Source organism: Trametes versicolor, assembly GCF_000271585.1.
Source record: "Trametes versicolor FP-101664 SS1 unplaced genomic scaffold TRAVEscaffold_5, whole genome shotgun sequence".
In the NCBI taxonomy this organism is placed as follows: Eukaryota; Fungi; Basidiomycota; class Agaricomycetes; order Polyporales; family Polyporaceae; genus Trametes; species Trametes versicolor.
Window position 1 is genome coordinate 1,794,554 of NW_007360325.1, and position 25,606 is coordinate 1,820,159.

The window sequence follows — 25,606 nt, forward strand, 5'->3', positions numbered from 1 at the left end:
AGGGCGGGGGGTCGCGAAACACGGTCGGTTGACTCTCGCCATCTGTTGCGCTCGCTCTGGTTCGCACAAAATCCGTCAATAATCGGTCAAGAACTCGGTCTGCGCGGCAATCTTCCTCGTTTCGCACCGCGCCGTCCCCCTTCTCTCCCTCTGCCTTCCACAGCAGCCCCACGCTCCTTGCTCCCCCTCCAGGCGGACGCGCCCGCTCCGTCCCGCCGTCCACGCTCGTCAGCACAAATCTAACCTGGTCTTCGCCTTAGCACCATCGTCTCTTCCACTATGCATCTCGTCTCAAACGTTTTCCTCGCTTCTCTGCTTGCTTCCGTTCTCCAGGTCTCCCCAGTCGCCGCCACACATTCTTCGTTCACGTCTTCGCATGCCCGTCGCTCTCTTGCAACACGGCGTGATGGCCTCGCATCTCTACTCCAAACTCGCGACCTTGGTGATCTGCTCGGTGAGTAGCGTCTTCTCTCTGTCTCTCGCCACTCGTTTGCGGCGGCAACACCTGCCGCCGTATGTCCACTCTGCGACACTTCCTGCGTCCTCCCTCCTTCCCTTGAATGCCTCTCTCGTAGACGACGGTGGCCAGCTTGGAGTCGGGTTGGATGGCGGCGAAGCTCACCGTGGCAGGCCTGTGCATTTCCCCCATCATTCTCCTGGTCCATACACCTCCAGAGGCGCACTCCCCAACAAGCCCTCCCTCTGCTCAGGCTCCGCTGCCTTTCCGGAGTGCTCTCGAGGACCGTCGCTGGGTTCTCACCGCTAGCAAGGGTTTTCCGCTGTCCGACGCGGATTCACTTGTGGTATTGATGATCACACGTCCTGAACGCGTTTGATGAGCCTCCACCGCCCTCCGTCAGCGCCACATGGCCGCCTCTCGGCGGCGGGTTACAAGCACTCGTTCACAGATCGTCCTACCAGCTCTGAGCGAGTGCCGTGGCCCCATGCACTCAGCCAGCAGAGCAATTTGGTCGCGGTAGCTATAATCATTCGGGCGCTTGTTTGGGCTCGATCGCTTTGGGCCAATGGCAAACCTGAGGCTGTAGACAAGGGGAAGGCCAAGTGCCATACATCGTACTCACCGCCTGAAACGGAATGCGTCAGGTGGCGTCGATGATCCGCCCAGGCATTTGGCGGCGAGACTCGCACTTCCATGCCTTTCCTGATGTAGCAGCGTTCGAGAGGAAACACGTACTGACTGTTTTGCGTTTGCAGGAGGCGCTACGGGTTTGTTGGGTGGCTTTGTAGGCGACACCGGCGGCTTCCTGGGCGACACGATTACCAACACCGGCTCTGTCCTCGGAGACACCGTTGACGACCTTATTCCCGGGAGCGACGACGGCACGACAACGTCGCTCGTCCCCGCAAGCTCAACAAGCCTCGCGTCGTCGACCGATACCGCCGTCTCGAGCTCCACTACTGACTCCGCCTCCGCGACGGACTCCGCGAGTGTCTCAGCCTCGCTGACGTCGACCGCATCTGACTCGGCATCAACTTCCGCGTCGGACTCGGTCTCTGCGAGCGTGTCCGCGTCTTCGACGGACTCGGTCTCTGCGAGCGTGACGTCTTCAGTTGTGTCTTCTACCGACAGTGTGTCCGCGAGCACTAGCGGTTCCGACTCTGTGTCCGCATCGGCCACGGACTCTGCAAGTGTATCCGCGTCCACGACGGACTCTGCCTCCACTACCGATACCCCATCGAGCGCCGCGACCATTACCACCGCGCCGGCCTCGACATCCACGCCATTTGACCCCATCGGCTCGCTCACGTCCGCGCTCGGCTCCTTGACGTCCGCTATCGGCTCCCAGCTCTCGTCGTTCACTTCAGCTGAGGGCTCGGCCGCGTCGTCGTTCACTTCCGCGATTGGCTCTGGTGTATCGTCGTTCACGTCTGCGATCGCGCCGACGACGACGAGCAGCGATGTCCCCACAAGCGCTGCCAGCGATTCCTCGAGCCAGGTCCCCACCACCTCAGCACCCAGCGCGACGGACTCGTCCACACCCAGCGGCACCGACAGCGCCTCCAGTGTACCGACATCGGACAGCGCCTCAGTGAGCGCCTCGACGACCGACTCTGCGAGCGCTTCCACGACGGCGCCGGGCAACCCCTTGTCCTCGATCCTCAGCTCGATCCTGTCGCTGCCGCCCATTTTCCCGACCTCGGTTTCGTCCAGCGCGTCGGTGTCAGCGTCCATCACCTCAGCGTCTGATGCGTCTGCATCTGTCTCCGCATCCGCGTCCGATTCTGGCTCTGCGTCCGCATCCGGATCTGCCCCCACCTCCGTTTCGGACGTGAGCTCGAGCTCGTCCAGCGGCGGCATCCTCCCGACGATCTCGCTCCCCCTTAACCTTACCACGATCTTCCAGCCATCGTCTACGCCGTCCTCGTCTAGCACGATTACGTCGTTTTCGTCAACTATCACTGACGCTCCTGGGAACTCGACGATCACCACGTTCAGTTCCACCACCACGGACGGCGGGAATGCGACTACGGTCTCGGGCGGCACCACTATCACCACGGTATCTGGGAACGTGACCACTACGATTACCAGTGGAGTGTATGTTTGGGTTTCGTGCAGTTGGTGTATTCGGGTTTGGCTGACGTATATATGCCCACAGCACGACCATCACCTCCGCACCGGTGAATGGCACGACGACAGCTAGCAGCGGCATCACCACGGCCTCGGGCAACGACACCACCACGTTCAGCGCGAGCGGGAACGCGACCACGACCACCGCCAGTAACGGGACCGTTATTAGCTTCCCGTCGATCACCTCGGCCTCGATGAACTTCACGTCGCTCTCGACGTCCACCATCCCGCTCACGTCGACGCCGTCAGTGAACTCCGAGTTCACGTTCGTGACGCAGTCCAGCCTGTTCATCGCCCCGACGAGCAGCTCGACCCCGACCACGACTGCGACGGACCCGGACACGCCTGTGACCACGTTGTCGATCTCGCCTGTGTCATCGCAGGCGGCGGACACGAAGCCGACGGCGCCCGCGCTCCCGACGAACCTCCCGCTGCAGATCTTCCCCGCGGAGGGCTCGCACCCGGGCGACCCGGACCTGTCGAACTACTCGCTCATCTCGATCTTGTTCGACTCGGCACTGAACTGGAAGTTCGTCGCGCAGAACTCGACGTCGTCGTCCCAGATCTTCGCGTGGATGTCGCCCATCCTGCAGACCGCGCTCAACCTCACGCGTACGTGATATCCTAACCTCGATGTATGTGATGTTGGGGATGCTGACGAATTTGTGGGAATGCAGAGTCGCAGATCAAGACGTACGAGCTGAAGGTGTACGCGCCGTCAGACTACACGGGCCCCGACGACATCGCGCTCCTGCAGACGATGTGGCTCGGCTGGATCCCTGGGCAGACCGTCGACGATCTCGCGCAGCAGCTCAAGGTCACCTCGTCCCTGTTCTACACCGCGCTGCCTTCGCCGTACAAGGACCTCGCAGAGCACGTCGTGTCCTCCTTCCCCGTCACGAACGCCCCCGGGTCAACGAGCACGGATACGAACAGCGGCGGGAGCAGTGGCGCGTCCTCGTCCGCCTCGTCGTCATCCAAGACGCGCGAGGACGCGATCATCGGCGTCGTGAGCTCCCTCGGTGCGATCGCGCTCCTCATCCTCGCGTTCCTCGTGTTCCGCGCAGTCAAGCAGCGCCGCGAGCTTGCGCACCGCAGGCTGTCGGACGCCCCCGGACAGAACGAGTTCATCGGCGCGCCGCCAGAGGAGGACCACGAGTTCGACCGCGACAGCGTCGGCGGCCAGCGCCGCCGCTCGTTCTACTACGCGGCGGACTCGCTGCGGGGCGCGGAGCCGCAGGCGCCGGTGCAGCAGGTGCCCGCGTACTCGGAGGACCCGTTCAACCCGACGATGCGCGAGCGCCGCCCGCCGATCGGCGCGCCGATCCTGCGCGACAACACGATGAACTGGTGAGGCGCAGCTGCTGGGTGTGCAGCTGAAGTGTGGGTTTGATAGTCACGACGGATGTGCCACGACGGACGCTCTGGGGCAAGATGTAAAAAGATACCACCCGTTCGTCGCCCCTTCCACTTCTTATCTTCTGCTGCTTCGACCGCTGTTGTGCTTTTTGGTTCGCTGTTCGCTCTGGGACTGGTCTTTTAGGTGTGCGCGTATGGGCGGAGGGCGTGGTTCTGAGCAAGGAGCACCCTCGCGCGCGTGTCTGTGCACTGGGGCCGCTCCCGCTTAACGTCCCCCACGACCTCCCGCTCCTTTACATGTGACGACTTCTGCTTTTTTTCTCTTTCTGCTACTCGTTACCCCCGCGTTTGCGCCCATACCGTATATTCTTTTTCAATATTTATCAGGCTCTGTGGCCGCCCCGCGCGCCGCGGAGCCGCCCCTGTCTGCGTTCTGCTGTCTTATGCCACCCCCGCTCGCGCGGGCGGGCTTTAGTAGTACACACCTTCGCGTCGCGCTGGCTGCCACAGTTTCCTTTGCTTTTACACCTTTACCTTTGTAGATGATGTTTGGGAGTTACTTATTGATGTCTTTTTGTTTGTCGACGGTTGTGCGTACAGGCCTTGGATGTGCTACAATCAGGATTCGGAAGTTTGGAAGCAATATGCACCATGTTGACTGCTATCTCTCACTGAAGAGTGTGGTGTGTTACGCACGATACATCGCTAAGTATCTCTACAGCTGCGAGACGAGCGATGACGGAGAATGGCGCTAGGCCTGGCCCGCGGTGAGTTGATCCTTGAACCGCTGCACGATAGGCACCATCCCGCCCTCATCCACCACGAACCCCAAGCTGAGCGCATACGCATTATCGAACCGCGCAGGCCACGACCCCACGATGCGGCGGTTCGTCGCGTCGTCCTCGAAGCGGATCCGCGCGACCGCCTCCGGGCCCGCGACGCGCTCGAGTGCGCTGAGCTCGTCGCGGACCGTGGCGGTGAACCCGGGCAGGCAGACGACGCGCGTGTGCGCGGCGAAGGCGGAGGCGGGGACGGACCGCGCGAGGATGAAGTTGCGCACGGTCGTCTCGGGGCTCGCGAGCCAGAGCGCGAGTGCGTCGAGCGCGGGGGAGGTGAGGCTGTCGCCGATCGGGCACGTCGTTTCGGCACCTTGGAGGGGCTCGCGGATGATCGCTGTCAAGGGACGTCGTCAGTGGCAGCGTGTGTATGCACCGGGTGGGGGTGCCTACCAGAGATGAAAGCGGAAGAGGCTGCTGCAGGGGGCCCGGGGCGCACAGCGATGGTGGGGAGGCGGAGGATGCGGCCGTCGACGAACCCGCGACGGGTGTATTCGTTGATGAAGAGTTCGTCGATGAGCTTCGCCGCGCCGTATGCACTTTGCGGCGTGGCGATTGTCTCGGGGGTCACTATCTCGGGCTGTCCAAAGCATCAGCCTTCTGGTATGGGGCACGTCTGAGTACACCTACGAGGGGGCCTCCGTAGACGGCGAGGGAGGAGGCGAAGATGAACTTGATCGAGGTTCCTGTGCGCTCTCCTGCATGGCGCGCTGCATCGAGCACAGAGCGGACGGAGTCAACGTTCACCTGCCGTACAAGTCAGCTTCGATGTGCGCTATAGGGCCTACAGCGAAGCCAAATTATGACCTTGATTCCGAGATCGAAGTTATCCTCCGAGCCACGGGACATGATGCCATGGAGGCAGTATACCGTGTCGGGCACACCGAACGCGGTGTTGAACAGTGCGTCCGCCTGGGTGGGATCTGTCAAGTTCGCCTGAACTGCCAGGACGTTCGGCCCTCCATGGGGGCTCTTGGGTTGCACAACATCAGCGAGGATAAGCTTGACATCCGTAGCTTGTGCAGCCGAGTCGGAGATTAGCGTCCGGGCGAGCTGCGATTAGCATGTGTCAGAGTTCGTCTTGCAGGGCATCGTGGGCGTTGCACATACGAGTGAACCGAGAAACCCACCGGCACCAGTGATGAGGATGACGTTGTTCGACATGGCGACTATGGATCAAGAGCACGTAGGCAGCGGCACGATGGGCGCTGTGAGCATGCAAGTAGAGTCTTATGCAACACGTTCACATTTTGGAGCACTCCGAGGCTGAAGCAATATGTCAGCAGACTATTACTGTAGGCCGGGTCCCATGCATACCTTACCTAGGTGTAACTTTCCGAGAATAACCGGCAAGATACCATGGCACGGGAGACCGACGGCCCGGCGGACGGCCTTGGGTGACATACCTCCAAGGAGGGCATTCTGAATCTGAACGGAGCTCAAGACGGACGGTGAAAGTGTATATGATTCCTACAGGACAACGCACGCACAAGAAGAAGCACGCGCGGACGATGCAGCCGATGTTGTTGGGCGATTGCGCGGGCAGAGACCTGCAGAGACTGGGCAGAGGCGACCCGCCGCCGCGTGCACTACTCGTGCCACCCGCGCCCTGGTGGCACTGGCGCTTGATGGCATGATGCAGCCACTACTCTGAGTGCTCAAGTTACACTGCGCCATCCATCAACCTCCTTTCGAGATGGCACATCTCTCTTTGCTTGGTATGCCAAACGAGCTTCTGGTAAATATATTACAGAAAACCGATGCTAGATCGCTCTGTAATTGTCGCGAGGTGTGTAGTTCCTAGTCCTACTGGATGAAGTACTATATCATACTCGAAATCTCACCCATGGGTTTAACATCCCTCTCCCAATGATGTATAGGTGTGCAGCACACTATCAGGGCTGATTCAAACAACACCTATCCTCCAGTATCACACTGAGTTGGTTCGCTCTAAACTCGTCGACGTCGACGAGCACCACAGCATTCCGCTCGAGGAGAAGTACCTACGAGTACAACGTTACCACACAGCTTGGGATACCATGTCTTTTGGCGAATCCCTGCAGAAGATCACTGGAAAGCAAACGCCCCCGCGGCGATTTGCCAGGATAACATGCGTTCACCCCAGCGGGGTACTAATCGACACCACGCCATCAGGAGACGTCCACTGCACCCGCTTCGCGAGCCCACTGGGAATCGCAGAGCAGCATAATTGGACTGTCACGTCTCTGCGGCGCCAACCAGGGATCCCCCTCGATATTGCTATAGATCCATCGCAGGATCTCCTAGCTGTATTGTTCCTCAATCGGTATGTTCTTCCCGTCCCCGTTCATGCCATAGCGATGTTGATCTTTGTGCTTCCTTCGACCAGTGATGCTCGATCCGTGTTCCTCTCGCTCAGGTCTCTATCTAATGGGAAAGCGCACCGTCTCGCCTCGGAGCCTTCAATCGATATCGACGGCGGCGACCTGTTCCCATCCTATCGGCTGTTGATTCATGGCGATCACATTCTTTATCTGCATAACGCGTTCCATTTCTACGTCTGTGGGTTGTTGTGTTGGAAGAAGGGTGCATTCATTGGTGAGGTACGTCCTTGCACTGTCGGGGAGCGCAGCGGCATTATATTCGTTGATGAAAATGCTAATTCCCCCGGCAAGTGCATCCGAAACCCATCAATCCCCTCGGACAATATGGCAGTTTTTCTTGACGATGCTCGCATGATCTTTGTCGGCTACGATGACAAGTTCCTCCATGTCTACGACTACTACACCGCGTCTCACTTCCCGAACGGTAGTCGCGAGGCTGCCACCTTGGAGATAGTGCCCCCAGATACTACATGGCTCATACGCACCATCTCCATCACCACTCCGTCGCTCGCTCCGAATACGCCTTTCTGCCGTTTGGACCCTCGGCAGTATATCTACGTGATCAGGCTGGTCGTTGCGACAGATGGACTCGAGAACAAGCACATTTTCATCTTCGTCCCGCGAGATCCGATCGTCGCTTGCGCCGAGCTTTTCAGAAGAAACAAGCATCCCCGTCACTTCGGCTGGGAGGAGTGGGCTTCGGGAGTGCAGATCATCGAGCGCAGTGGTTGCCTTCCTGGCCCCTCGTACGGCATCTCGGGGTCACGGATCGTGCTAGGCCGCATCCTCGAGGGGGACGAGCTGGAGCTGGAGTTCCTGGATTATGATATAAAGGAAGTTGGCTCTCTGACGTACCGCCCGTCAACACCTCTCGGGATGGACGCCTCCGGAAACGCCAAAAGTAACCAATATGCCGCCTCGGTGCGGATCAAGACTCGTACGACTCGCATACATCTTCCGGTGCAGGGCTTTCTCGTGCGCTCCGTGGCGGCCTGGGAGAATGGCATTATCATTGAGACGGTGAGCTCTTTACTGGACATACCTCTGGCTATCGCACTGATGTATACGGGCACAGCTTCAGGGCTCCTCGATGTTCCTTGCATACCTTGACGGGGAGTCTTAGGGAGTTGCGCCCCGGACACTGGGTGCCGTGCTTTCGTCTAATCAACTGTTCCTTCGTACGACTACGTTTTCCAGGTTGAACAGGTTTAGTGCTTTTCGCTCGCTGTCGTGCACGCCATTTTCCGAGGGTTTTTGGAAATATGAGCGGTACGTCTAGCAGCACTGAGTGTTTGAGCTTACACAGACACCTATACCGTGATTTCACGTGGGATTATGATTTCGTCCGTCTGGACCCACTCGCACCCGAATCTTGTCATTTATGATCCAATGTGAGCGCAGATCTTACATAGGATGTTTTGACAAACAACCCAAACTTCGAACGCGAATCCCGGCTTCTTCGGTCGCTCGCGTGCGTTCGGGCAGGTCTCGGCCGCCCCGGCGCCCGACTACCATCCTTCTCGAGTCGACGTCGTCAGCAACGATGAGCACACCCTGCAGATTGTTCAGTATCGCTCAATGGCAACCATGTTTCTCACAGGCGACACTACACGACTCCGTTCTCGGTGAGTCAGTCGGTGTTCGTGCCATTCTGTGCACCGCTCATCATGCTCGCGTTACTCGCCTACGTTCCCTACACGATCAGCCGCGCGGTGGGATTTGGCGTGGGTACTTCGCACACTTGGATCCTCCCTTCTAAACTCCAGCGCTATATCCGCTGCGAGTCTTCAGTACCTCCCGTCTCCCGTCACGCCGTCCTCCACCATCTCCATACTAGCCCGTCAAAATGGCCACCACCACGGAGCAGCCCTTCACGCTCAACGTCCCTGACGCCGATATCGACCTGCTGCGCAGGAAGCTCGAGCTCGTCCGCCTGCCCGACGAACTCGAGGGTGCCAACTGGGACTACGGCGTCCCCCTCGCGGACATCAAGCGCCTCGTCGCGCACTGGCAGACCGCCTTCGACTGGCGCAAGTCCGAGGCGGAGATCAACATGCTGCCCATGTTCACGCGCGACATCGACGTCGACGGCTTCGGGACGCTCAACATCCACTACGTGCACCAAAAGAGCGAGGTAAAAAATGCGATTCCGCTCCTCTTCGTGCATGGATGTGAGCGCGCGCCCCTTACGCTTCGTGAACTGAACCCGCGCTAACATCTTTATGTTCTACAGGGCCCGGCGATTTCCTCGAGGGCGAGGAAGATCCTGCCCATCTTGACAGCGAAGTCTGCGGATCACCCTAGTTTCCATGTTGTTGCGCTGAGTCTCCCTGGGTTCGGCTGGTCGGAGGCACCGAAGAAGCCCGGCTTTGCCGGCCGTCAATTTGCGGAGGTACACATTCGGAGAGAATAGTATACCGCCCGGATGCTCACTCAAAAATGTACAGGTCTTCAATAAGCTTATGGTCTCCCTTGGATACGACGAGTATGGTATGTGGAATGCGAACGTTACAGTTAGGAATAATGTACTTACGCTATAACATTGCAGTGTACCAAGGCGGCGACTGGGGACACCTTGTACGTGTTTCCTGCCCATGTGCGTCATGGACACCAGTCCCCTCATACGAATTGCACAGCTTGGTCGCCACGCGGTAACCCACTACGGGCACAAGCACATCAAGGCGTGGCACACAAATATGCCGCTGTACGTCTCTCGCACATAACCCGCCTAGCTCTGTCTTAAGCTGACACCCATGCCTTGTTCGTCGTAGAGCCGGCCCACCCAAGTTCTTCTCCAACCCGCTGATCTTCCTCAGCATGTTCCTGCTCCCCTTTAACAGGCCGGCGCTCGCCGCCCTCCAAAAGGCGCAGAAGTTCCGCAAGACCGGCACAGGCTACTTGATGGAGCAGTCGACGAAGCCGCAGACGCTCGGCTACAACCTCGCGGACTCGCCCGTCGGCCTCCTTGCGTGGATCTGCGAGAAACTCGTGAGCTGGTCGGACGAGTACCCCTGGACCGACGACGAAGGTGGGTTTACCGCGCTGCACTTGCGCGTTCTAGGCTACGCTCCGCTAACACCGCCACAGTGATCGAGTGGATCTCCATCTACTGGTTCTCGCGCTCCGGGCCCTCGGCCTCAAGCTACATCTACTATGAAATGACCGGCGGGAACGCGCACGACAGTGCGCAGGGCGCCCAGTGGATGTCCGTTCCCCTCGGCGTGTCGTACTTCCCTGGAGAGATCGTGCACCTTCCCAGATCGTACGTCTCAGGTCTACCTCCCTGCTGTGTCGAGTTTGTTGACAGGTGGTTGATCTGTCGCCAGATGGTCGCATCTGCTGGGCAAGGTGGTATTTGAGTCTGATCATGACAAGGGTGGACACTTCGCAGCATTTGAGCAACCCGAGAAGCTCGCGAGTGATCTGCGCAAGATGTATGGCAAAGGCGGGCCTGCGCACGGCGTCGTCACTGGTAAGAACGGGTACGACTAAGTCACGGGTATGTTGTATCAGCGCGTGTTTTCTCAGCATGGCCGCACCTCATGCTTAGCGTCGTCGGCCTTACAGGAATACTGTCAGCCCATTCGCTACTGTCTGATGCGTCTTTGACTATACCATACTCTTGCTCTATCGTTTTGCGATAACACTGTGTGAGTTAGCTCGTTGCTCGTATTTTCGACAGTGTGACGTCCCGTGGAGGTGCGTCGACGCAGCTATACTTCGCTTGCCCATGGCCGGTGATTGCGATTCCAACCGGGCACGTCAAAGGAAAGCGGGCTGACCTCCCTAGCCCGCGTCCACATCCGGATATCCGACCCGTCCGCCTCATAATCCTCGCATCGCGGCTGACTTCCCCCCACCTACCTTTCCCACCTACCACTACCACCCCACTATCTGCTGCGCAGTCTACCCCCCACACACCCATATTTCACTATGTCTTTCTACACCCAGTCTACTGCTTACGTCTACACCTTCGACTCCGCGACCGGCGCCCTCTCCTCCGAGCTCATGCGCGTCCCCGGCGGACGCTGCGACAAGGATACCGACCGGGTGCTCCGGACGGTCGGAAGGGACACGCAGGGGCTCGTCGACGAGGTGCTCCTGCCGCGCGGCGAGTTCGTCTACTTCGTGGAGCGCAAGGCGGCTGTTGCGAGCGAGAGCGAGAAGGAGAACGAGGGCGCAGCGACGGGGAGGTCGCGCGCTGTGCGGAAGGCGATGCGGGAGGTGCGCGAAGTTGAGCTGATGGCGCGGAAGCTGGAGGCGGAGCTGATGGCGATGGACGAGGAGCCGGAGTGCACGATGATGGGGAAGCGCGGGGTTGTGGAGGTGGACAGCGCGGATGAGGATGAGAGCGACGACGAGAGCGTGTGGAGCAATGACGACGAGGAAGAGAGCCTTTGGGGTGGGGACGACGACGAGAGCGTGGTGGACGATGAGGAAGAGATCGAGGCCGAGGTGGATTCGGACGAGGAGGACGAGATGGCATTGCGGGCGGCAGAGGCGTTTGCGATGAAGGACGAGGAGGACTGGGAGGTCGCGCTCTTCGGCGGGTACGAGGACGAGGCCATCCACATGGACAACGACGATATCAAGGACGAGGACAACAAGAGGACCGTGCCCGTGGTTGATGTGCCGACGACCGCGGAGCAACGGACGTGCGAGGACGACTGGGAGATCGTGGATCTACCCCTGGCGCATATGGATCTGGTCCCCTCTGGATACAACGCTGGCGCGACCCTCACCAGGACTAGAATGGAGGCCGACCCGAGGACGAGGACGAAGACGAGAGCCGAGGCCGACGTGGACCGCAGAGCCGACACCAGGACCAGCGCCGACACCAGGACCGGAGCCGACCTCAGGATTAGTGCCGACCCCGGGAATAGTGCCGACCTCAGGAGCAGCGCCGACGCAGAGAGGACCAAAGTCAAGACCAGGCCGATGGTGCCGATGCGGACGCCGAGGACCGACGGGACTCCCAGGATGGCGACCGCGGCGAGGACGAAGAACGAGCCTGCGCCGAGGATTACCTCGGTTCAGGTTTCTAGGATCAAGGCTATTGCCGGGGACGTACTGGATGTTTTCAGGGGAAAGAAGCGCAAGGCCGACCGGGACGATGACGATAACGAGGACGCGAAGGAGACCCCACCGGACGGCCCGGGCGCGCTCGCAGTGACGAAGACGCTCGCTGGGCTCAAGTTCAAGAAGATGAGGACGTGTCTTTCGAATCTGGGGCCGACTGGGACGATTTCTGGCAGGGTTCCGACGGCTAGCGCGGGTTTCCACACGAAGGCGGACGACCAGGAGCTCCTTTCACGGACGACGGACCCAGGCCTGACAGGACGGAAGCGCAAGAACGACGACAAGGAAGAAGGCGAACTCTCCGAGACCGAGGACGACGTTCCGCTGGCGAAGCGGGCGAGGATGACGCAGGCCCCGAGGACCTCCGAAGATGGCGCGCCGAAACCGGAACGTGGAGCGCGAGGACGGTGGAACGACAGGCGGCAGTGGGCGCAGAGGAAGATATCGACGACGATGGGTCAACGCCGGTCGCAGATGGCTCAGCTCGGGCGGTAAACAGATGTTGGGAGTTGTCTTGTGAGTAACGTCGCTTTACGGAAAACGAGGATACGCATGCTGACCTTTATGCTTAGGTTCCAGTTTCTGTTCTGTCTTCGCGTTTGTTTTGTGCTCCTTGTGAATCCTAATGCCCCATGATTTCATCCTTGCTTCGTCCGATTGTATTGAATCCGCTTCCTTCTATATCATCGCATCCGGTTTGTCGCGCTTTCTTGGTCGATTGTCACAGTCCGTACAAGTGAGTATCTCGTCTTGCGCTTCACTGACCGGTGCTCCGCTCGAGGACTGGACGAGACTCAGAGATGCTGAACCGATCTATCGGGCTTGCGCCAAGACCTCCCTGACTAATCGAAATCGGACACACCACCCTCACCGCCACCGCGACCTTCTTCTGCGCGCTCGATCTGTCTTGAGCAGCGTACATCAGAATTTGTGAGAAGAGAAGCAACCATTCTAGTGCTGACTACAGCTACTCCAGTTTTGGATTGCCCTCTCGCCATCTAGTGATGTGACTCGTCGTGTCCTTGAAATGTGCACCAACGTCATGACCGCGGCTCCGTGTTCGTTTTCGCTTATGAAGCCCTAGCCGATGGTCATGAGACGCATGCGAGCCGCGGAGTCTCATATATACAGGCACGCACCCCTTGCAGTCCTTCAAGTTGCTTCCTGACCTGTTTCTGAGCAGACCTGAGCGACGATGAGCTCCTCCACAGAGCAGCCGTTCACCCTCTCGGTGCCCGACGCGGACCTCAACTTTCTCCGCAAGAAGCTCGAGCTCGTCCGTCTCCCAGACGAGCTCGATGGCGCAGGTTGGGACTACGGCGTACCCCTCGCCGACATAAAGCGCCTCGTCGCGCACTGGAAGGACGGGTTCGACTGGCGCAAGGCGGAGGCCGAGATTAACAAGCTACCGATGTTCACGCGCGACATCGAGGTAGAGGGGTTCGGGACGCTCAACATCCACTACGTCCACCAAAAGAGCGAGGTCAAGAACGCTATCCCTCTTCTCTTCGTCCATGGCTGTACGTATTCCTTGAGTATCGGAGGACTGGTCAGGCTGACACGTTCGACAGGGCCGGGTGATTTCCTTGAGGTCAGGAAGATCTTACCCCTCTTGACTGCGAAGAGCGCAGATCAGCCTAGCTTTCACGTCGTTGCGCTCGACCTGCCCGGCTTCGGCTTCTCGGACGCACCCACGAAACCGGGCTTCGCTGGCCGCCAGTACGCCGAGGTATGCAGCCTAAGACCCGCAATTAACATCTGGGAAGCTTACACACAACTTTATGTAGCTTGTCAACAACCTCATGATCTCTCTTGGCTATAACGAGTATGGTAAGTAGCTCTCCTCATGTTCACCGTCGCAGGGAGAGCTTATCCCGTGTGTTTCTAGTCTATCAGGGTGGAGACTGGGGACACCCCGTAAATACTCTACGTCCATGTGTGTGACAGAATGTCATTGATCAGCTTGTCGTTTAGGTCGGCCTCCACACTGTGACACACTTCGGGCACAAGCACGTAAAAGCGTGGCATTCCAATATGCCAGAGTATGTCCACTCACCGCGCACTATGACGTCCGCTCTGACCTGACCTCCGGATTCATAGCTCCCGCGACCCAACACTGTTCTCGAGCCCGTTGCTATACCTGAAGAGGTATACCACCCTCCGCTTCGATAAAGACGCGCAGAAGGGGTTACGGAACACGGCGGAGTTCTACCAGAAGGGACGGGGCTACGCTATCGAGCACTGCACGAAGCCGCAAACGCTCGGGTACAACTTGGCGGATTCGCCTGTCGGTCTTCTGGCTTGGATATATGAGAAGCTTGTTGGCTGGACGGATAAGTATCCTTGGACGGACGATGAAGGTGTGTCCTCCGTGTTGGTCTGTGTGCACGTCGTTTTGACGTTCGTGTGCAGTGCTTGAGTGGATCTCGGTCTACTGGTTTTCGAAACAGGGCCCTGCTGCGTCTATCAGGATCTACTACGAGATGACTGGCGGCGGCACGCACGACGTGTTTGAGGGCGCGAAGCGGACAACCGTCCCGTTCGGCACGTCCTACTTCCCGGGCGACATATTCTCTCTTCCTAAATCGTGCGTGCACATGATCATTGTCGGCGATGCTAAAGCTGATATGGATCTTCATCTTTGTCGACAGGTGGGCGAGCATACTCGGAAAGGTGGTGTTCCAGGCCGTGCACGACAAGGGCGGGCATTTCGCGGCGTTCGAGATGCCGGAGGTGCTGGCGGGGGACTTGCGCAAGATGTATGGCAAGGACGGGCCTGCATATGGGGTCGTTCCTGGCAAGAATGGGTACGATTGAGACCGAGAAGTACCTTGAGTTGTCGTATTGTATTTGTTTGGATATACCGAGACCACTTTCCCCACCTGTTATATCCCCGTTGGCGGTAGCATATCGTACACATCGCTTAAAAATACAGATGATACATCCTACTGAACCTATGGAACAGAAGCCATCAGCGATTACGCCGAAACTCGAAATCTCGGCTGAGCAAGTACCTTCTTTCACGCCTTCGCTGCGGATCCAAACAGCTTGAAGAAGCGTTCGCAGACCTCCTCAAACACCTTTGTCGCATCGTCGACCGCGTCGGGGAACGGCTTGCTCTGCAGACTCTCGGCGAGTTTCTTCGCGTAGGGGTCCCGACCCCAGCTGTTAATATTGATCTATGTGTCGTCGAGCAGCTCGTCAGCCTGTGCATAATACGAGCACGGAGAGGTCGATCACCTTCGAGATCCCGTTCTTGATGCACTCCTTGAACAGCTCGTCTGGAAGCTGGTCGGTGCCGTGCAAGCAGAGCGGGATCTTGCCCTCGAATGTCTTCTGCAGGTCCTGAAGGCTACAAAGTTACAACGAATTGATCAGGATCTACTCGGCGTTATGGAAGCGGGCACCTACATGTCTTGTCTGAAGTTAGGAGGGTTTATGTACAACCCGTGGAGGTTACCGATGCTCGGTGCCAACACCAGCGCGCCAGTCCTGCGCAATTCAGAATAAATGGTCAATAAGCGACTACGTGTGAGAAGCGATATGGAATGCACCCTTCCATAAATTCGAGTGCCTTCTCAGGTCTGGTGAGCTTCGCGTCGGATATCATGCGTAAACCGGCCTCGCCACCCTCGAGACGACCAAGCTCGACTTCCACGGCGATGCCACATTTCGCCGCTCGCTCAACGTACGGCCGCGCGAGGGCGATGTTCTCTTCGTCTGTCTGGCGATAGCGCATGAGCTTTCGTGATTGACGCATGTAGTTGCAGACATACCTCCGCATGACTGGCGTCGACCATGATGCTGTCGAACGCGATACCCTGCTCGGCGAGCGAGAGCGCGAGTTCCAGGTGCTCCGGATCGGTTGCGTGATCCAGGTTCACCGCGATCGGAACTGAGGCTTGGTGGGCGCTGATAGAAGAGTCAAGCAAGCATGAATAGAATAGAACGATACTGCGTTACTGACGCGTTCAGGCAGAATTGCAGCCATGGACCCTTTCCGAACTCGAGTGTGATGGGGAACATCTGGATGATCGCTGGACTACGAGCGCGCTCGGCAGCGCGCACCAGACCTATAACGCAGTTCGCATCGTAACTGCGTTCCATGTTAGATCGTGTAACAGCGTTGAAAGATGCGCACGAATGAGCGGATCTCACCATGTCTGGGCGAGTATGCCGTATCCCTCTGCCTCTGCTTTGCGCAGGATGGCAAGGGTGCGGTTGTTCTCGAGTGACATCGCTATACGTGAGCTTACTCTAGGTCATACACAATGCGTTTGTTTCGATGGTCGACGTAGTGGGAGCCTAGTGAGATCGTGTTGGGCAGGCTATCAACCCCAACTTGCGATTGCGAGAGGTGCAATGGGCGGCCCGGGCTGCCACCTGACCTCTCCACAGAGCTCAGCCATCGTGAGACGTTGTAGCTGTCTGCGTTGTGGTGCAGTACTATGTCAGGATCCCGTCGGAAGTCCGACACGCCCCACGGGAACTCGCACGCCTGGCATACTTGGCTTTTCGAAGAGAATTGGAAGACGCACCTATATCGCTTCAACGAGTCAAGGCCACAACGGTGTGGTTTTCAGAGGCAATGATACTGTGTAACTTATGTCCCATTGTCAGGTGTGTGCGCTGGTAAACCGATTACTTTATGCGTGCCCGGTGTCGGAGGGGAGGTGCGGCCGCGGAGGCAATTAGACGTTACGAGCGCCTGGAGTAGACGCTGCCACGCGAGAGCCACGCGATGACGTCTTCACACAGACGGTCACAACTTCCATTCTCGAACTACAAAGGCTTTTTGTCCTCTTCCCCACACTCGTCCTCCTCCCTCCTCTCCCGTCTCTTCCTGCTCTCCATTCACCACGCAGACAACGGCCCACGCCACTCAGCTCTTTCTCCCAACCAGAAAGACATAGCAACTATCGCTCAACGGACGTCTCAAAAGACCCGATACAGCTCTGAGCAGGTAAGTGTATGCGCTTTCAGTCCCTTCCCCGCCACCCAAAATAATCCCACATTTCTCGTCCTCTATCTCACTCCATACATGTATGACTTGCAGGTGCTACGTGGCTTGTCTCTTGCCGCTTTGCCCTGTAAGGCACACGTCGTCTCTGTACCTCAAAAAGTCTCCGGCGCACTGTGGCGGTTCTGTGGCGGTCCATATCACGTCTCAGTTTCCTCGTACGTGCCTCTTCCAACTCCGCGTAGTGCACAAAATATATGCCGGATGTGCTCACACGTATCATCCCTCCAGTACTCTGCGTCGGCCTCGGGGACAGTCGTGGGACTACCGAAACTTCCCTTCCTAGTTCTCACCGCGTCCTACTAACGCCGTCGATCGAACACTTCCTCTACGACCTCCTTCTTCTGAGACAACGCTCGTCCATCTACTGTGGCTACCCTGTCTCACATGGTTTACTCTAAATCATCTACCCTCTCGCCTCACAAGGCTACCTCTGCCCGCTCCAGTCCCATCGCAGTCCCAAAACGCAAGTCGAATTATCCACTATGTTCACCACCTAGGGATCAGAACTCTCCCGAGTTTGTGTTCAACTTCGACTTCTCGGTCTCGCCGGATGTATCAGCTATGACTTCCCCGTTATACCTGCAAAATCAAGGTGTTTCCACGCGACTGTTTCCTCTGCAACAGAAAGCGGCGGCATTCCTACCGCTTTCTGCACTCGGCGCCGGGAATAGCAGTAAGGCTCATCCTTACGCTAACGAGCCCTTCCTGTACTCGTTGCCCAAGGCACCCCTGCGGGACTCCCAGAACACATACGGAGACGCATGTGCGAACTCCTCCGCCAGTGAGGTCCCCCCGGTGCCGTACGGCACAAAATCCATCTTCCCCGAACCGTCGTCGTCGGATTTCTCAGCCCCCTTCTTGCCCTCCGCGACATCTTGTCTGTCGCCGGATGTCATGGATTGCGATGAAGATCAGCCCCTCACAAGTGCATTTCGTGCACCTCTGGCGTCCTCTATCGCCGACTCGTCGATATCTTGGAGCGACCGCGACTCCATGTCTCCTTCGTCTTTCTATCGCTCCCCGTCGCCTTCGCCTCCCCGCATGCAAAGCCCTTCTCGACGAGTTTACTCCGGTGGTCGCCCTCGACAACTGCTGCTCACCAAGTTGAAGGCGTCACAGCGTACCGTGGCTGCGGCACCTGTCGTCTCCCTCAATGTCGCGCAAGCGGAGCGTCCGCTCTACGGCTCATCCAGGCACTTTCCGTACCCCGCCAACCCGGAACTCCGTGGGAGACGTGGCTCCATTGCCAGCAGCAGCCGCAGTACAGAGAAGATGCCGGAGCGGACCCGCCGGATGAGCACTGTCGTCGGGCGTGGCGCCGGCAGGATCTTGCACCGGTCTGCGAGCGGCATGTCACTGGTTAGTGATGAAGACATCGAGCGTTCTTTGGAGATGGAGAAGGACGAGGCGGAGGTCTCTGTGAGCTCGCGCGGACGGAGCACTAGTCGGCGTCGGAGGGATAGTTCGGTCGAGCACCTGGTGGAGAAGGAGCGTCGCAGGGAGCCTGAGCCGGAACGAGGGCGGGCGCGCGGTCGCGTACCCCTCCGGGGTTTGGCGGCACCGACTGATGTCGACCGCGCACTGCCTGCATGGCAGTAAGCGTTTGCGCTGGGTATCGTGAGTTGTCCTGCAATACGTATTTGATCATAGCTGATGCTGTTGCTAACCATGTTTGTTCAGATCCCGAGGCGCACGCAGAGGAACAAAACGTAGAGGTCTTTCGATCATCTACACGTCAAGGTAGGCCCCCCGGCGCGGCCGCGCAACATTCTCAACAGTAAACTCGTGTCTCCTCTTTGGACATTGTGGACACGGACCATCTTTCTCCGGCATTTCCCATCCCAGAACGTATCTATTATCGGCCCACACAACATCACAACTCATAGACCGCTCCGCGTCGTCGTACTCCTCACCCGCATTTGGCATCAGTTTCAGGACAATCATCGCATACCATACAGCCCCCGTATATTCCCCCCTCTCTACCCATGCACTAGACACCAAGACTCCCAGGCATCATCCGTAAAACACAGCAGGCTAATTATCGGCATCGGCACATCACCACCACCCTCTAGAAGAGATATTGAACGCGCAAAGTACATACACCGCATCATCATCACTCATGCTTCCGTTTTCGTTTACCTCACACCTCTCCATCTAGACATCCCAGGCTACGCTAGGGCTCCTCGTATAATCACCGTACGGCACATGTCCGACATCTCTCCCCCCCTTTCTCGTCTTGTTCGTTCCCGATTACGAGCGTTGGTCGCTTCGGCCCCCTTTCCCTGATCTTGCAGTTTGGACGAGATCTAGTTTTTGTTCGTGTATGTGTCCTTGGTGTTGCCCGGGGTAACTCGAATAGAGAATAGACTTCATTTCGCAGGTTGAATGTCGGAGATATACGGTGTGGCTGCGCCTGGTCCGCCAAATCGGCGGTGTTTGCCGAGGCGTTTAGTATCGCGCGCTTGTCGAGGTTTGTTCCTTACTCTCGTACACTGACGACCGGACTGCCCTGCGTTTCTCTGTGGCGATTCTACGTCTCGGCCCCTCCAATATGCTGCTAAGTACTCATGCGCCCATTTATCTGCTGCTTCGATCCTGCTCGTACAACTGGCTTCAGCATGTGTTTGGAGGCTTTGAATGCGCGTTTATGACGAATTTTTAACGCCGTTAAACCTGCTGTCCTTAGTAGTCGTCTATCTTACCGCTGCCTTAGTCTCCCGGCCTCTGCTCACTCCTTGTCAAACGGAAACAATGGAAAGCACCGCAGATTGTGCACCAGCCGTCAATGTCCCCGACTCTTGACGCTTGGTCCGCTTGGTCCGCTTGGTCCTCGAACTCGGATATATACACGAGACGCCATGTCTACTTCTATTCCTTTCCCGTCTCCACACATCAACCACGCCTCGGTAGTGCTGCTGTACTGACACGGTCTGTGCCCCCGATCCTTATAGCTGCACTCGGCAGAAGAAATCAAGCAGAGCGATGGACGTCGACCCGTCAATACACTACCTAGGAAGCCAGAGCCGCCCTCCCGCGACCCCGCCACCACCCAGCGTAAGACGTCCATCTCACGAGACCTGTTGGCCCGGCACGCCCGTGTTTGCCTCCCAAGAAAGCGTCTCCTCCATTGGGTCCGTCGACCTGATTCCCGATGTCGATGTCGAGGAAGCGAGTCAGTCCAGCCAGATGTCATTCGAGACGCTGAGCACGGAGGATATGACTATGCCTGGGACGCGCGCGACTACGCCGGTGCAGGAGGTCCTGCAGAGCCAGGGGCTGCAGAGGATGCAGTCTATCCATCCCTTGGGCCGCGCCATCTCGATCGGTGAGTCCTCTCTCCTGTGCTGCACGACTTCGCGGCCGTCTCCCCAGTGGCGCAGCCTTTGGTCAATGCTGACCATCGCGTCATAGACCTCCGCGCCCCTCAGCCTCCGCCTCCTGCCCCGACACAACCGTCGGCAGACAACCTGCACGACTTCCTGCAGCAGCACCTCAAGCTGGGGAAGGAGGGGCAGGAGCAGCAGATCGCGGCGCTCACGAAAATGGCCGAGTCGATGCGCGATGGGATCGCGGAGCTGACGAAGGAGGCCCGGCTGCTGCGTGAGGAGGCGCAGAGGGCGAGTGCGGCGCGCGAGGAGGCGCAGAAGGGGGCTGCTGCGCGCGCGCGTGCGCTGAGGCCTTCTGCGGGCAAGCGGACACAGATGCCGCGGCACCCGCAGTGAGGGCATTGTGCGTTGTGCACTGGTAGGGTTTGTAATGTGACGCGTTCATGTAGACCTTCCGACATACTGGCATATCTCGAGATTCACGAACACCTAGCTTGTAACAACCGGATGTCCAAGATGCGGCGAGAACCAAAAACCAAGGCATGCAAGATGCCAGTGCGGGGCCTTTCTCGATTCATTTGAACATGTAAAATGCGACAATCCAAGGTATGTACGGGTAATCCCCCGTCCTCAATATTAATCGTACCCGTTCTTCCCAGGAACGACGCCATACGCGGGCCCGCCTTTCCCATACATCTTGCGCAAGTCGCTCGCTAGCATCTCCGGCACCTCGAACGCCGCGAAATGCCCGCCCTTGTCGTGCACAGCCTGGAAGACCACCTTTCCGAGCATGCTCGCCCACCTGTCGGGACAGAGGATGATTTAATCAGCCATGTTATCGGATGTCAGGCATAATAGCCTGAACATACGATTTGGGGAGAGAGAAGAGGTCGCCTGGGAAGTAGGACGCGCCGAATGGGACGGTCGTCCGCTCCGCGCCCTCGAATACGTCGTGCGTGTTGCCCCCGGTCATCTCGTAGTAGATCCTGATGGACGCGGCAGGGCCCTGCTTCGAGAACCAGTAGACCGAGATCCACTCGAGCACTTCACGCGAACGTCAGAACGAGGTGTACACGGGCCAAGACGTTCGTGAACAGAGGACATACCTTCATCGTCCGTCCATGGGTACTTGTCGGTCCAGCCCACGAGCTTCTCGTATATCCAGGCCAGGAGACCCACCGGCGAATCCGACAAGTTGTACCCGAGCGTTTGCGGCTTCGTATACTGCTCCATAGCGTAGCCCGTGCCCTTCTGGTTGAACTTCGCCGCCTTCTGCAAATCCTTCTGCGCGTCTTTGTCGAAGCGGAGGATAGTGTATCTGCCCAGGTAGAGTAGCGGGTTGGAAAAGAGTTTCGGATCGCGGGACCTATCGGGGAGTCAGATCAGAGTGGATTCGATAGTGCGCGGTGAGTGGACGCATACTCTGGCATATTAGAATGCCACGCTTTGACATGCTTGTGCCCAAAGTGAGTGACAGTATGAAAGCCGAGCTGCAAGACAAACTGGTCAATTAATGCGGACACACAGGGACATAGAACATTTACTGGATGTCCCCAGTCCCCGCCCTGGTAGACTGAAAACCCTCGGGGTAAGTATACGCTGCTTGAAAGCACACGCAATCAGAGACACTCACCATACTCGTCGTACCCCAGAGATTGCATGAGGTTGTTAAAGAGCTGCATAATGCTACCTGAGCTTCCGGGACATACATTCCTGGTCTCAGATTGCATACCTCGGCATACTGGCGACCAGCAAAGCCTGGCTTCTTGGATGCTTCCGAGAAACCGAAGCCGGGCAGGCTGGGCGCGACGACATGGAAGCTGGGGTTACCCTCAGATTTCGCTGTCAACAGCGGCAGAATCTTCCCGACCTCGAGGAAGTCGCCTGGCCCTATCGAGCATCAAACGAGGTGTATATTAGCCATGTGAGCCCCTGCTTGTGGCAGCGATCGGAAATATACACACATCCATGGTCGAAGAGGAGAGGAATCGCATTCTTGACTTCACTCTTCTGGTGGACGTAGTGAATGTTGAGCGTCCCGAACCCCTCTACCTCGACGTTGCGCGTGAACATTGGCAACTTGTTGATCTGCGCCTCAGCCTTGCGCCAGTCGAAGCCGTCCTTCCAGTGTGCGACGAGACGCTTTATGTCGGTGAGGGGTACGCCGTAGTCCCAGCCCGCGCCATCGAGCTCGTCTGGAAGACGGACAATGTCGAGTTTCTTGTGCAGGAAGTCGATGTCTGCGTCGGGCACCGCGAGCGTGAACGGCTGCTCTGTGGAGGTGCTCATCGCCGTGCAAGTCTGCTTAGTAAAGTCAGGAAGTAGTAGGAAAAAGCTGAGCGAGGGCTACGTGCCAGTATATATGCGACTCCACGAGTATGCGTCTCATGACCATAGGCGAAGGCTTCATAAGCAAAAACGAACACGGCGGGGCCGCGGTCATGACGTCGGTGTGCACTTGAGGACGCGACGAGTCACATCACTGAATGGCGAGGAGGACACATCCAAAACTGGACTAGCTAGTAGAGAGCCAGCAGAGCGAATGCTTCTCTTCTCGATGGGTTCTGATGTACGCTCCTCAGAACATACTGAGCGCGCTGAAGAAGGTCGCGGTGGCGGTGAATGTGGTGTGCCCGATTTCGACTAGTCAGAAGGATCTTGGCTCAAACCCGATAGATCGGTTCAGCACCTCAGAGTCATCCAGAGGCATCCAGTCCTCGGGGTATCGCTCAAAGCGCAAGACGAGATACTCACTTGTGCGGACCGCGACAATCGACCAAGAAAGCGCGACAAACCGGATGCGATGATATAGAAGGAAGCGGATTCAATACAATCGGACGAAGCAAGGATGAAATCATGGGGCATTAGGATTCACAAGGAGCACAAAACAAACGCGAAGACAGAACAGAAACTGGAACCTAAGCATAAGGTAAGCATGCGTATCCTCGTTTTCCGTAAAGCGACGTTACTCACAAGACAACTCCCAACATCTGTTTACCGCCCGAGCTGAGCCATCTGCGACCGGCGCTGACCCATCGTCGTCGATATCTTCCTCTGCGCCCACTGCCGCCTGTCGTTCCACCGTCCTCGCGCTCCACGTTCGGGTTTCGGGGCCCCATCGTTGGAGGTCCTCGGGGCCTGCGTCGTTCTCGCCCGCTTCGCCAGGGGTGTATCGTCCTCGGAGAGTTCGCCTTCCTCCTTGTCCTCGTTCTTGCGCTTGCGTCCTGCCAGGTCCGGGTCGATCGTCTGTGGAGAGAGCTTCCGGTCGTACACCTTCGTGTGGAAACCCGCGCTAGCCGTCGGAACCCTGCCAGAAATTGTCCCAGTCGGCCCCAGATTCGAAAGACACGTCCTCATATTCTTGAACTTGAGCCCAGCGAGCGTCTTCGTCACTGCGAGCGCGCCCGGTCCATCCGATGGAGTCCCCGTCGCGTCTTCGTTAGAGTCGTCCTCGTCCCGGTCGGCCTTGCGCTTCTTCCCCCTGAAAGCACTCAGTACGTCCCCGGCAATAGCCTTGATCCTAGAAACCTGAACCGAGGTAATCCTCGGCGCAGGCTCGTTCTTCGTCTTCGTCCTCGTCGCGGCCGCCATCCTGGGGGTCCCGTCGGTCCTCAGCGTCCGCATCGGCACCATCGGCCTGGTCTTGACTTTGGTCCTCTCTGCGTCGGCGCTGCTCCTGAGGTCGGCACTATTCCCGGGGTCGGCACTAATCCTGAGGTCGGCTCTGGTCCTGGTATCGGCGCTGGTCCTGGTGTCGGCTCTGCGGTCCACGTCGGCCTCGGCTCTCGTCTTCGTCATCGTCCTAGGGTCGGCCTCCATTCTAGTCCTGGTGAGGGTCGCGCCAGCGTTGTATCCAGAGGGGACCAGATCCATATGCGCCAGGGGTAGGTCCACGATCTCCCAGTCGTCCTCGCACGTCCATTGCTCCGCGGTCGTCGGCACATCGACCACGGGTGGAGTCCTGTTCTCGTCCTCGACCTTGGTCTCGTCGGTGTCCATGGGGGCGGCCTCGTCCTCGTACCCGCCGAAGAGCGCGACCTCCCAGTCCTCCTCGTCCTTCATCGCAAACGCCTCTGCCGCCCGCAATGCCATCTCGTCCTCCTCGTCCGAATCCACCTCGGCCTCGATCTCTTCCTCATCGTTCTCCATCATGCTCTCGTCGTCGTCCCCACCCCAAAGGCTCTCTTCCTCATCATCATCGCTCCACACGCTCTCATCGTCGCTCTCATCCTCATCCGCGCTGTCCACCTCCACAACCCCGCGCTTCCCCATCATCGCGCACTCCGGCTCCTCGTCCATCGCCATCATCTCCGCCTCCAGCTTCCGCGCCATCAGCTCAACTTCGCGCACCTCCCGCATCGCCTTCCGCACCGCGCGCGACCTCCCCGTCGCCGCGCCCTCATTCTCCTTCTCGCTCTCGCTCACAACAGCCCCCTGGGCCGCCTTTCGCTCCACGAAGTAGACGAACTCGCCGCGCGGCAGGAGCACCTCGTCGACGAGTCCCTCCGTGTCCTTCCCGACCGTCCGGAGCACGCGTCCGGTGTCCATCTTGTCGCAGCGTCCGCCGGGGACGCGCATGAGCTCGGAGGAGAGGGCGCCGGTCGCGGAGTCGAAGGTGTAGACGTAAGCAGTAGACTGGGTGTAGAAAGACATAGTGGAATATGGGTGTGTGGGGGGTAGACTGCGCAGCAGATAGTGGGGTGGTAGTGGTAGGTGGGAAAGGTAGGTGGGGGGGAGTCAGCCGCGGGGCGAGGATTATGAGGCGGACGGGTCGGATATCCGGATGTGGACGCGGGCGAGGGAGGTCAGCCCGCTTTCCTTTGACGTGCCCGGTTGGAATCGCAATCACCGGCCATGGGCAAGCGAAGTATAGCTGCGTCGACGCACCTCCACGGGACCTCACACTGTCGAAATAAGAGCAACGAGCTAACTCACAGTGTTATCGCGAAACGATAGAGCAAGAGTATGGTATAGTCAAAGACGCATCAGACAGTAGCGAATGGGCTGACAGCATTCCTGTAATGTGGATG

The 25,606-nt window shown here is 58.2% G+C and overlaps 10 protein-coding genes across 10 annotated transcripts; 6 read left to right on the forward strand and 4 right to left on the reverse strand.

Moving 5' to 3' along the window:
• Nucleotides 1-2,682: 2,682 nt before the first annotated feature.
• TRAVEDRAFT_121219 (uncharacterized protein) lies at nucleotides 2,683-3,944 on the forward strand (the record flags this gene model as incomplete). Its single annotated transcript, XM_008039701.1, has 2 exons — nucleotides 2,683-3,202; nucleotides 3,268-3,944. Coding segments are annotated over 2 exons (1,197 nt in total), but the record flags the coding sequence as incomplete, so codon positions are not given.
• A 694-nt stretch (nucleotides 3,945-4,638) lies between these two features.
• On the reverse strand, nucleotides 4,639-5,963 carry TRAVEDRAFT_64570 (NAD-P-binding protein). Its single transcript, XM_008039702.1, has 5 exons — nucleotides 5,896-5,963; nucleotides 5,593-5,838; nucleotides 5,416-5,532; nucleotides 5,179-5,365; nucleotides 4,639-5,122 (listed from the first exon to the last, which is right to left on the reverse strand). Exons 1-5 carry the CDS (start codon nucleotides 5,947-5,949, stop codon nucleotides 4,701-4,703), a joined length of 1,026 nt encoding a protein of 341 aa, XP_008037893.1. The 5' UTR covers nucleotides 5,950-5,963; the 3' UTR covers nucleotides 4,639-4,700.
• Nucleotides 5,964-6,932: 969 nt separating this feature from the next.
• TRAVEDRAFT_71624 (uncharacterized protein) lies at nucleotides 6,933-8,168 on the forward strand (the record flags this gene model as incomplete). The annotated part of the gene is made up of 3 exons (XM_008039703.1): nucleotides 6,933-7,090; nucleotides 7,154-7,367; nucleotides 7,440-8,168. A coding segment is annotated over exon 3 (696 nt), but the record flags the coding sequence as incomplete, so codon positions are not given.
• Nucleotides 8,169-8,994: 826 nt separating this feature from the next.
• TRAVEDRAFT_46917 (alpha/beta-hydrolase) lies at nucleotides 8,995-10,640 on the forward strand (the record flags this gene model as incomplete). The annotated part of the gene is made up of 8 exons (XM_008039239.1): nucleotides 8,995-9,282; nucleotides 9,382-9,540; nucleotides 9,596-9,638; nucleotides 9,697-9,725; nucleotides 9,785-9,831; nucleotides 9,920-10,176; nucleotides 10,236-10,410; nucleotides 10,475-10,640. 8 exons carry the CDS (start codon nucleotides 8,995-8,997, stop codon nucleotides 10,638-10,640), a joined length of 1,164 nt encoding a protein of 387 aa, XP_008037430.1.
• A 441-nt stretch (nucleotides 10,641-11,081) lies between these two features.
• Nucleotides 11,082-12,722, forward strand: TRAVEDRAFT_46918 (uncharacterized protein; the record flags this gene model as incomplete). Its single annotated transcript, XM_008039240.1, has 1 exon — nucleotides 11,082-12,722. The coding sequence occupies one exon, from the start codon at nucleotides 11,082-11,084 to the stop codon at nucleotides 12,720-12,722; it is 1,641 nt and encodes a 546-aa protein (XP_008037431.1).
• A 694-nt stretch (nucleotides 12,723-13,416) lies between these two features.
• TRAVEDRAFT_28709 (alpha/beta-hydrolase) lies at nucleotides 13,417-15,106 on the forward strand. The gene is made up of 8 exons (XM_008039056.1): nucleotides 13,417-13,747; nucleotides 13,799-13,956; nucleotides 14,015-14,057; nucleotides 14,116-14,144; nucleotides 14,202-14,269; nucleotides 14,328-14,587; nucleotides 14,640-14,814; nucleotides 14,879-15,106. Exons 1-8 carry the CDS (start codon nucleotides 13,423-13,425, stop codon nucleotides 15,042-15,044), a joined length of 1,224 nt encoding a protein of 407 aa, XP_008037247.1. The 5' UTR covers nucleotides 13,417-13,422; the 3' UTR covers nucleotides 15,045-15,106.
• Nucleotides 15,107-15,122: 16 nt separating this feature from the next.
• Nucleotides 15,123-16,528, reverse strand: TRAVEDRAFT_147704 (aldolase). Its single transcript, XM_008039704.1, has 8 exons — nucleotides 16,386-16,528; nucleotides 16,195-16,323; nucleotides 16,004-16,139; nucleotides 15,782-15,951; nucleotides 15,639-15,719; nucleotides 15,468-15,579; nucleotides 15,242-15,406; nucleotides 15,123-15,181 (listed from the first exon to the last, which is right to left on the reverse strand). The coding sequence occupies exons 1-7, from the start codon at nucleotides 16,463-16,465 to the stop codon at nucleotides 15,248-15,250; spliced, it is 867 nt and encodes a 288-aa protein (XP_008037895.1). The 5' UTR covers nucleotides 16,466-16,528; the 3' UTR covers nucleotides 15,123-15,181; nucleotides 15,242-15,247.
• A 1,106-nt stretch (nucleotides 16,529-17,634) lies between these two features.
• TRAVEDRAFT_71626 (uncharacterized protein) lies at nucleotides 17,635-19,224 on the forward strand (the record flags this gene model as incomplete). Its single annotated transcript, XM_008039705.1, has 2 exons — nucleotides 17,635-18,867; nucleotides 18,931-19,224. The coding sequence occupies one exon, from the start codon at nucleotides 17,635-17,637 to the stop codon at nucleotides 18,847-18,849; it is 1,215 nt and encodes a 404-aa protein (XP_008037896.1). The 3' UTR covers nucleotides 18,850-18,867; nucleotides 18,931-19,224.
• A 1,988-nt stretch (nucleotides 19,225-21,212) lies between these two features.
• On the reverse strand, nucleotides 21,213-22,865 carry TRAVEDRAFT_46923 (epoxide hydrolase; the record flags this gene model as incomplete). Its single annotated transcript, XM_008039241.1, has 8 exons — nucleotides 21,213-21,378; nucleotides 21,446-21,620; nucleotides 21,683-21,942; nucleotides 21,999-22,066; nucleotides 22,121-22,149; nucleotides 22,210-22,252; nucleotides 22,309-22,466; nucleotides 22,541-22,865. The coding sequence occupies 8 exons, from the start codon at nucleotides 22,863-22,865 to the stop codon at nucleotides 21,213-21,215; spliced, it is 1,224 nt and encodes a 407-aa protein (XP_008037432.1).
• A 705-nt stretch (nucleotides 22,866-23,570) lies between these two features.
• On the reverse strand, nucleotides 23,571-25,229 carry TRAVEDRAFT_46924 (uncharacterized protein; the record flags this gene model as incomplete). The annotated part of the gene is made up of 1 exon (XM_008039242.1): nucleotides 23,571-25,229. The coding sequence occupies one exon, from the start codon at nucleotides 25,227-25,229 to the stop codon at nucleotides 23,571-23,573; it is 1,659 nt and encodes a 552-aa protein (XP_008037433.1).
• Nucleotides 25,230-25,606: the final 377 nt, after the last annotated feature.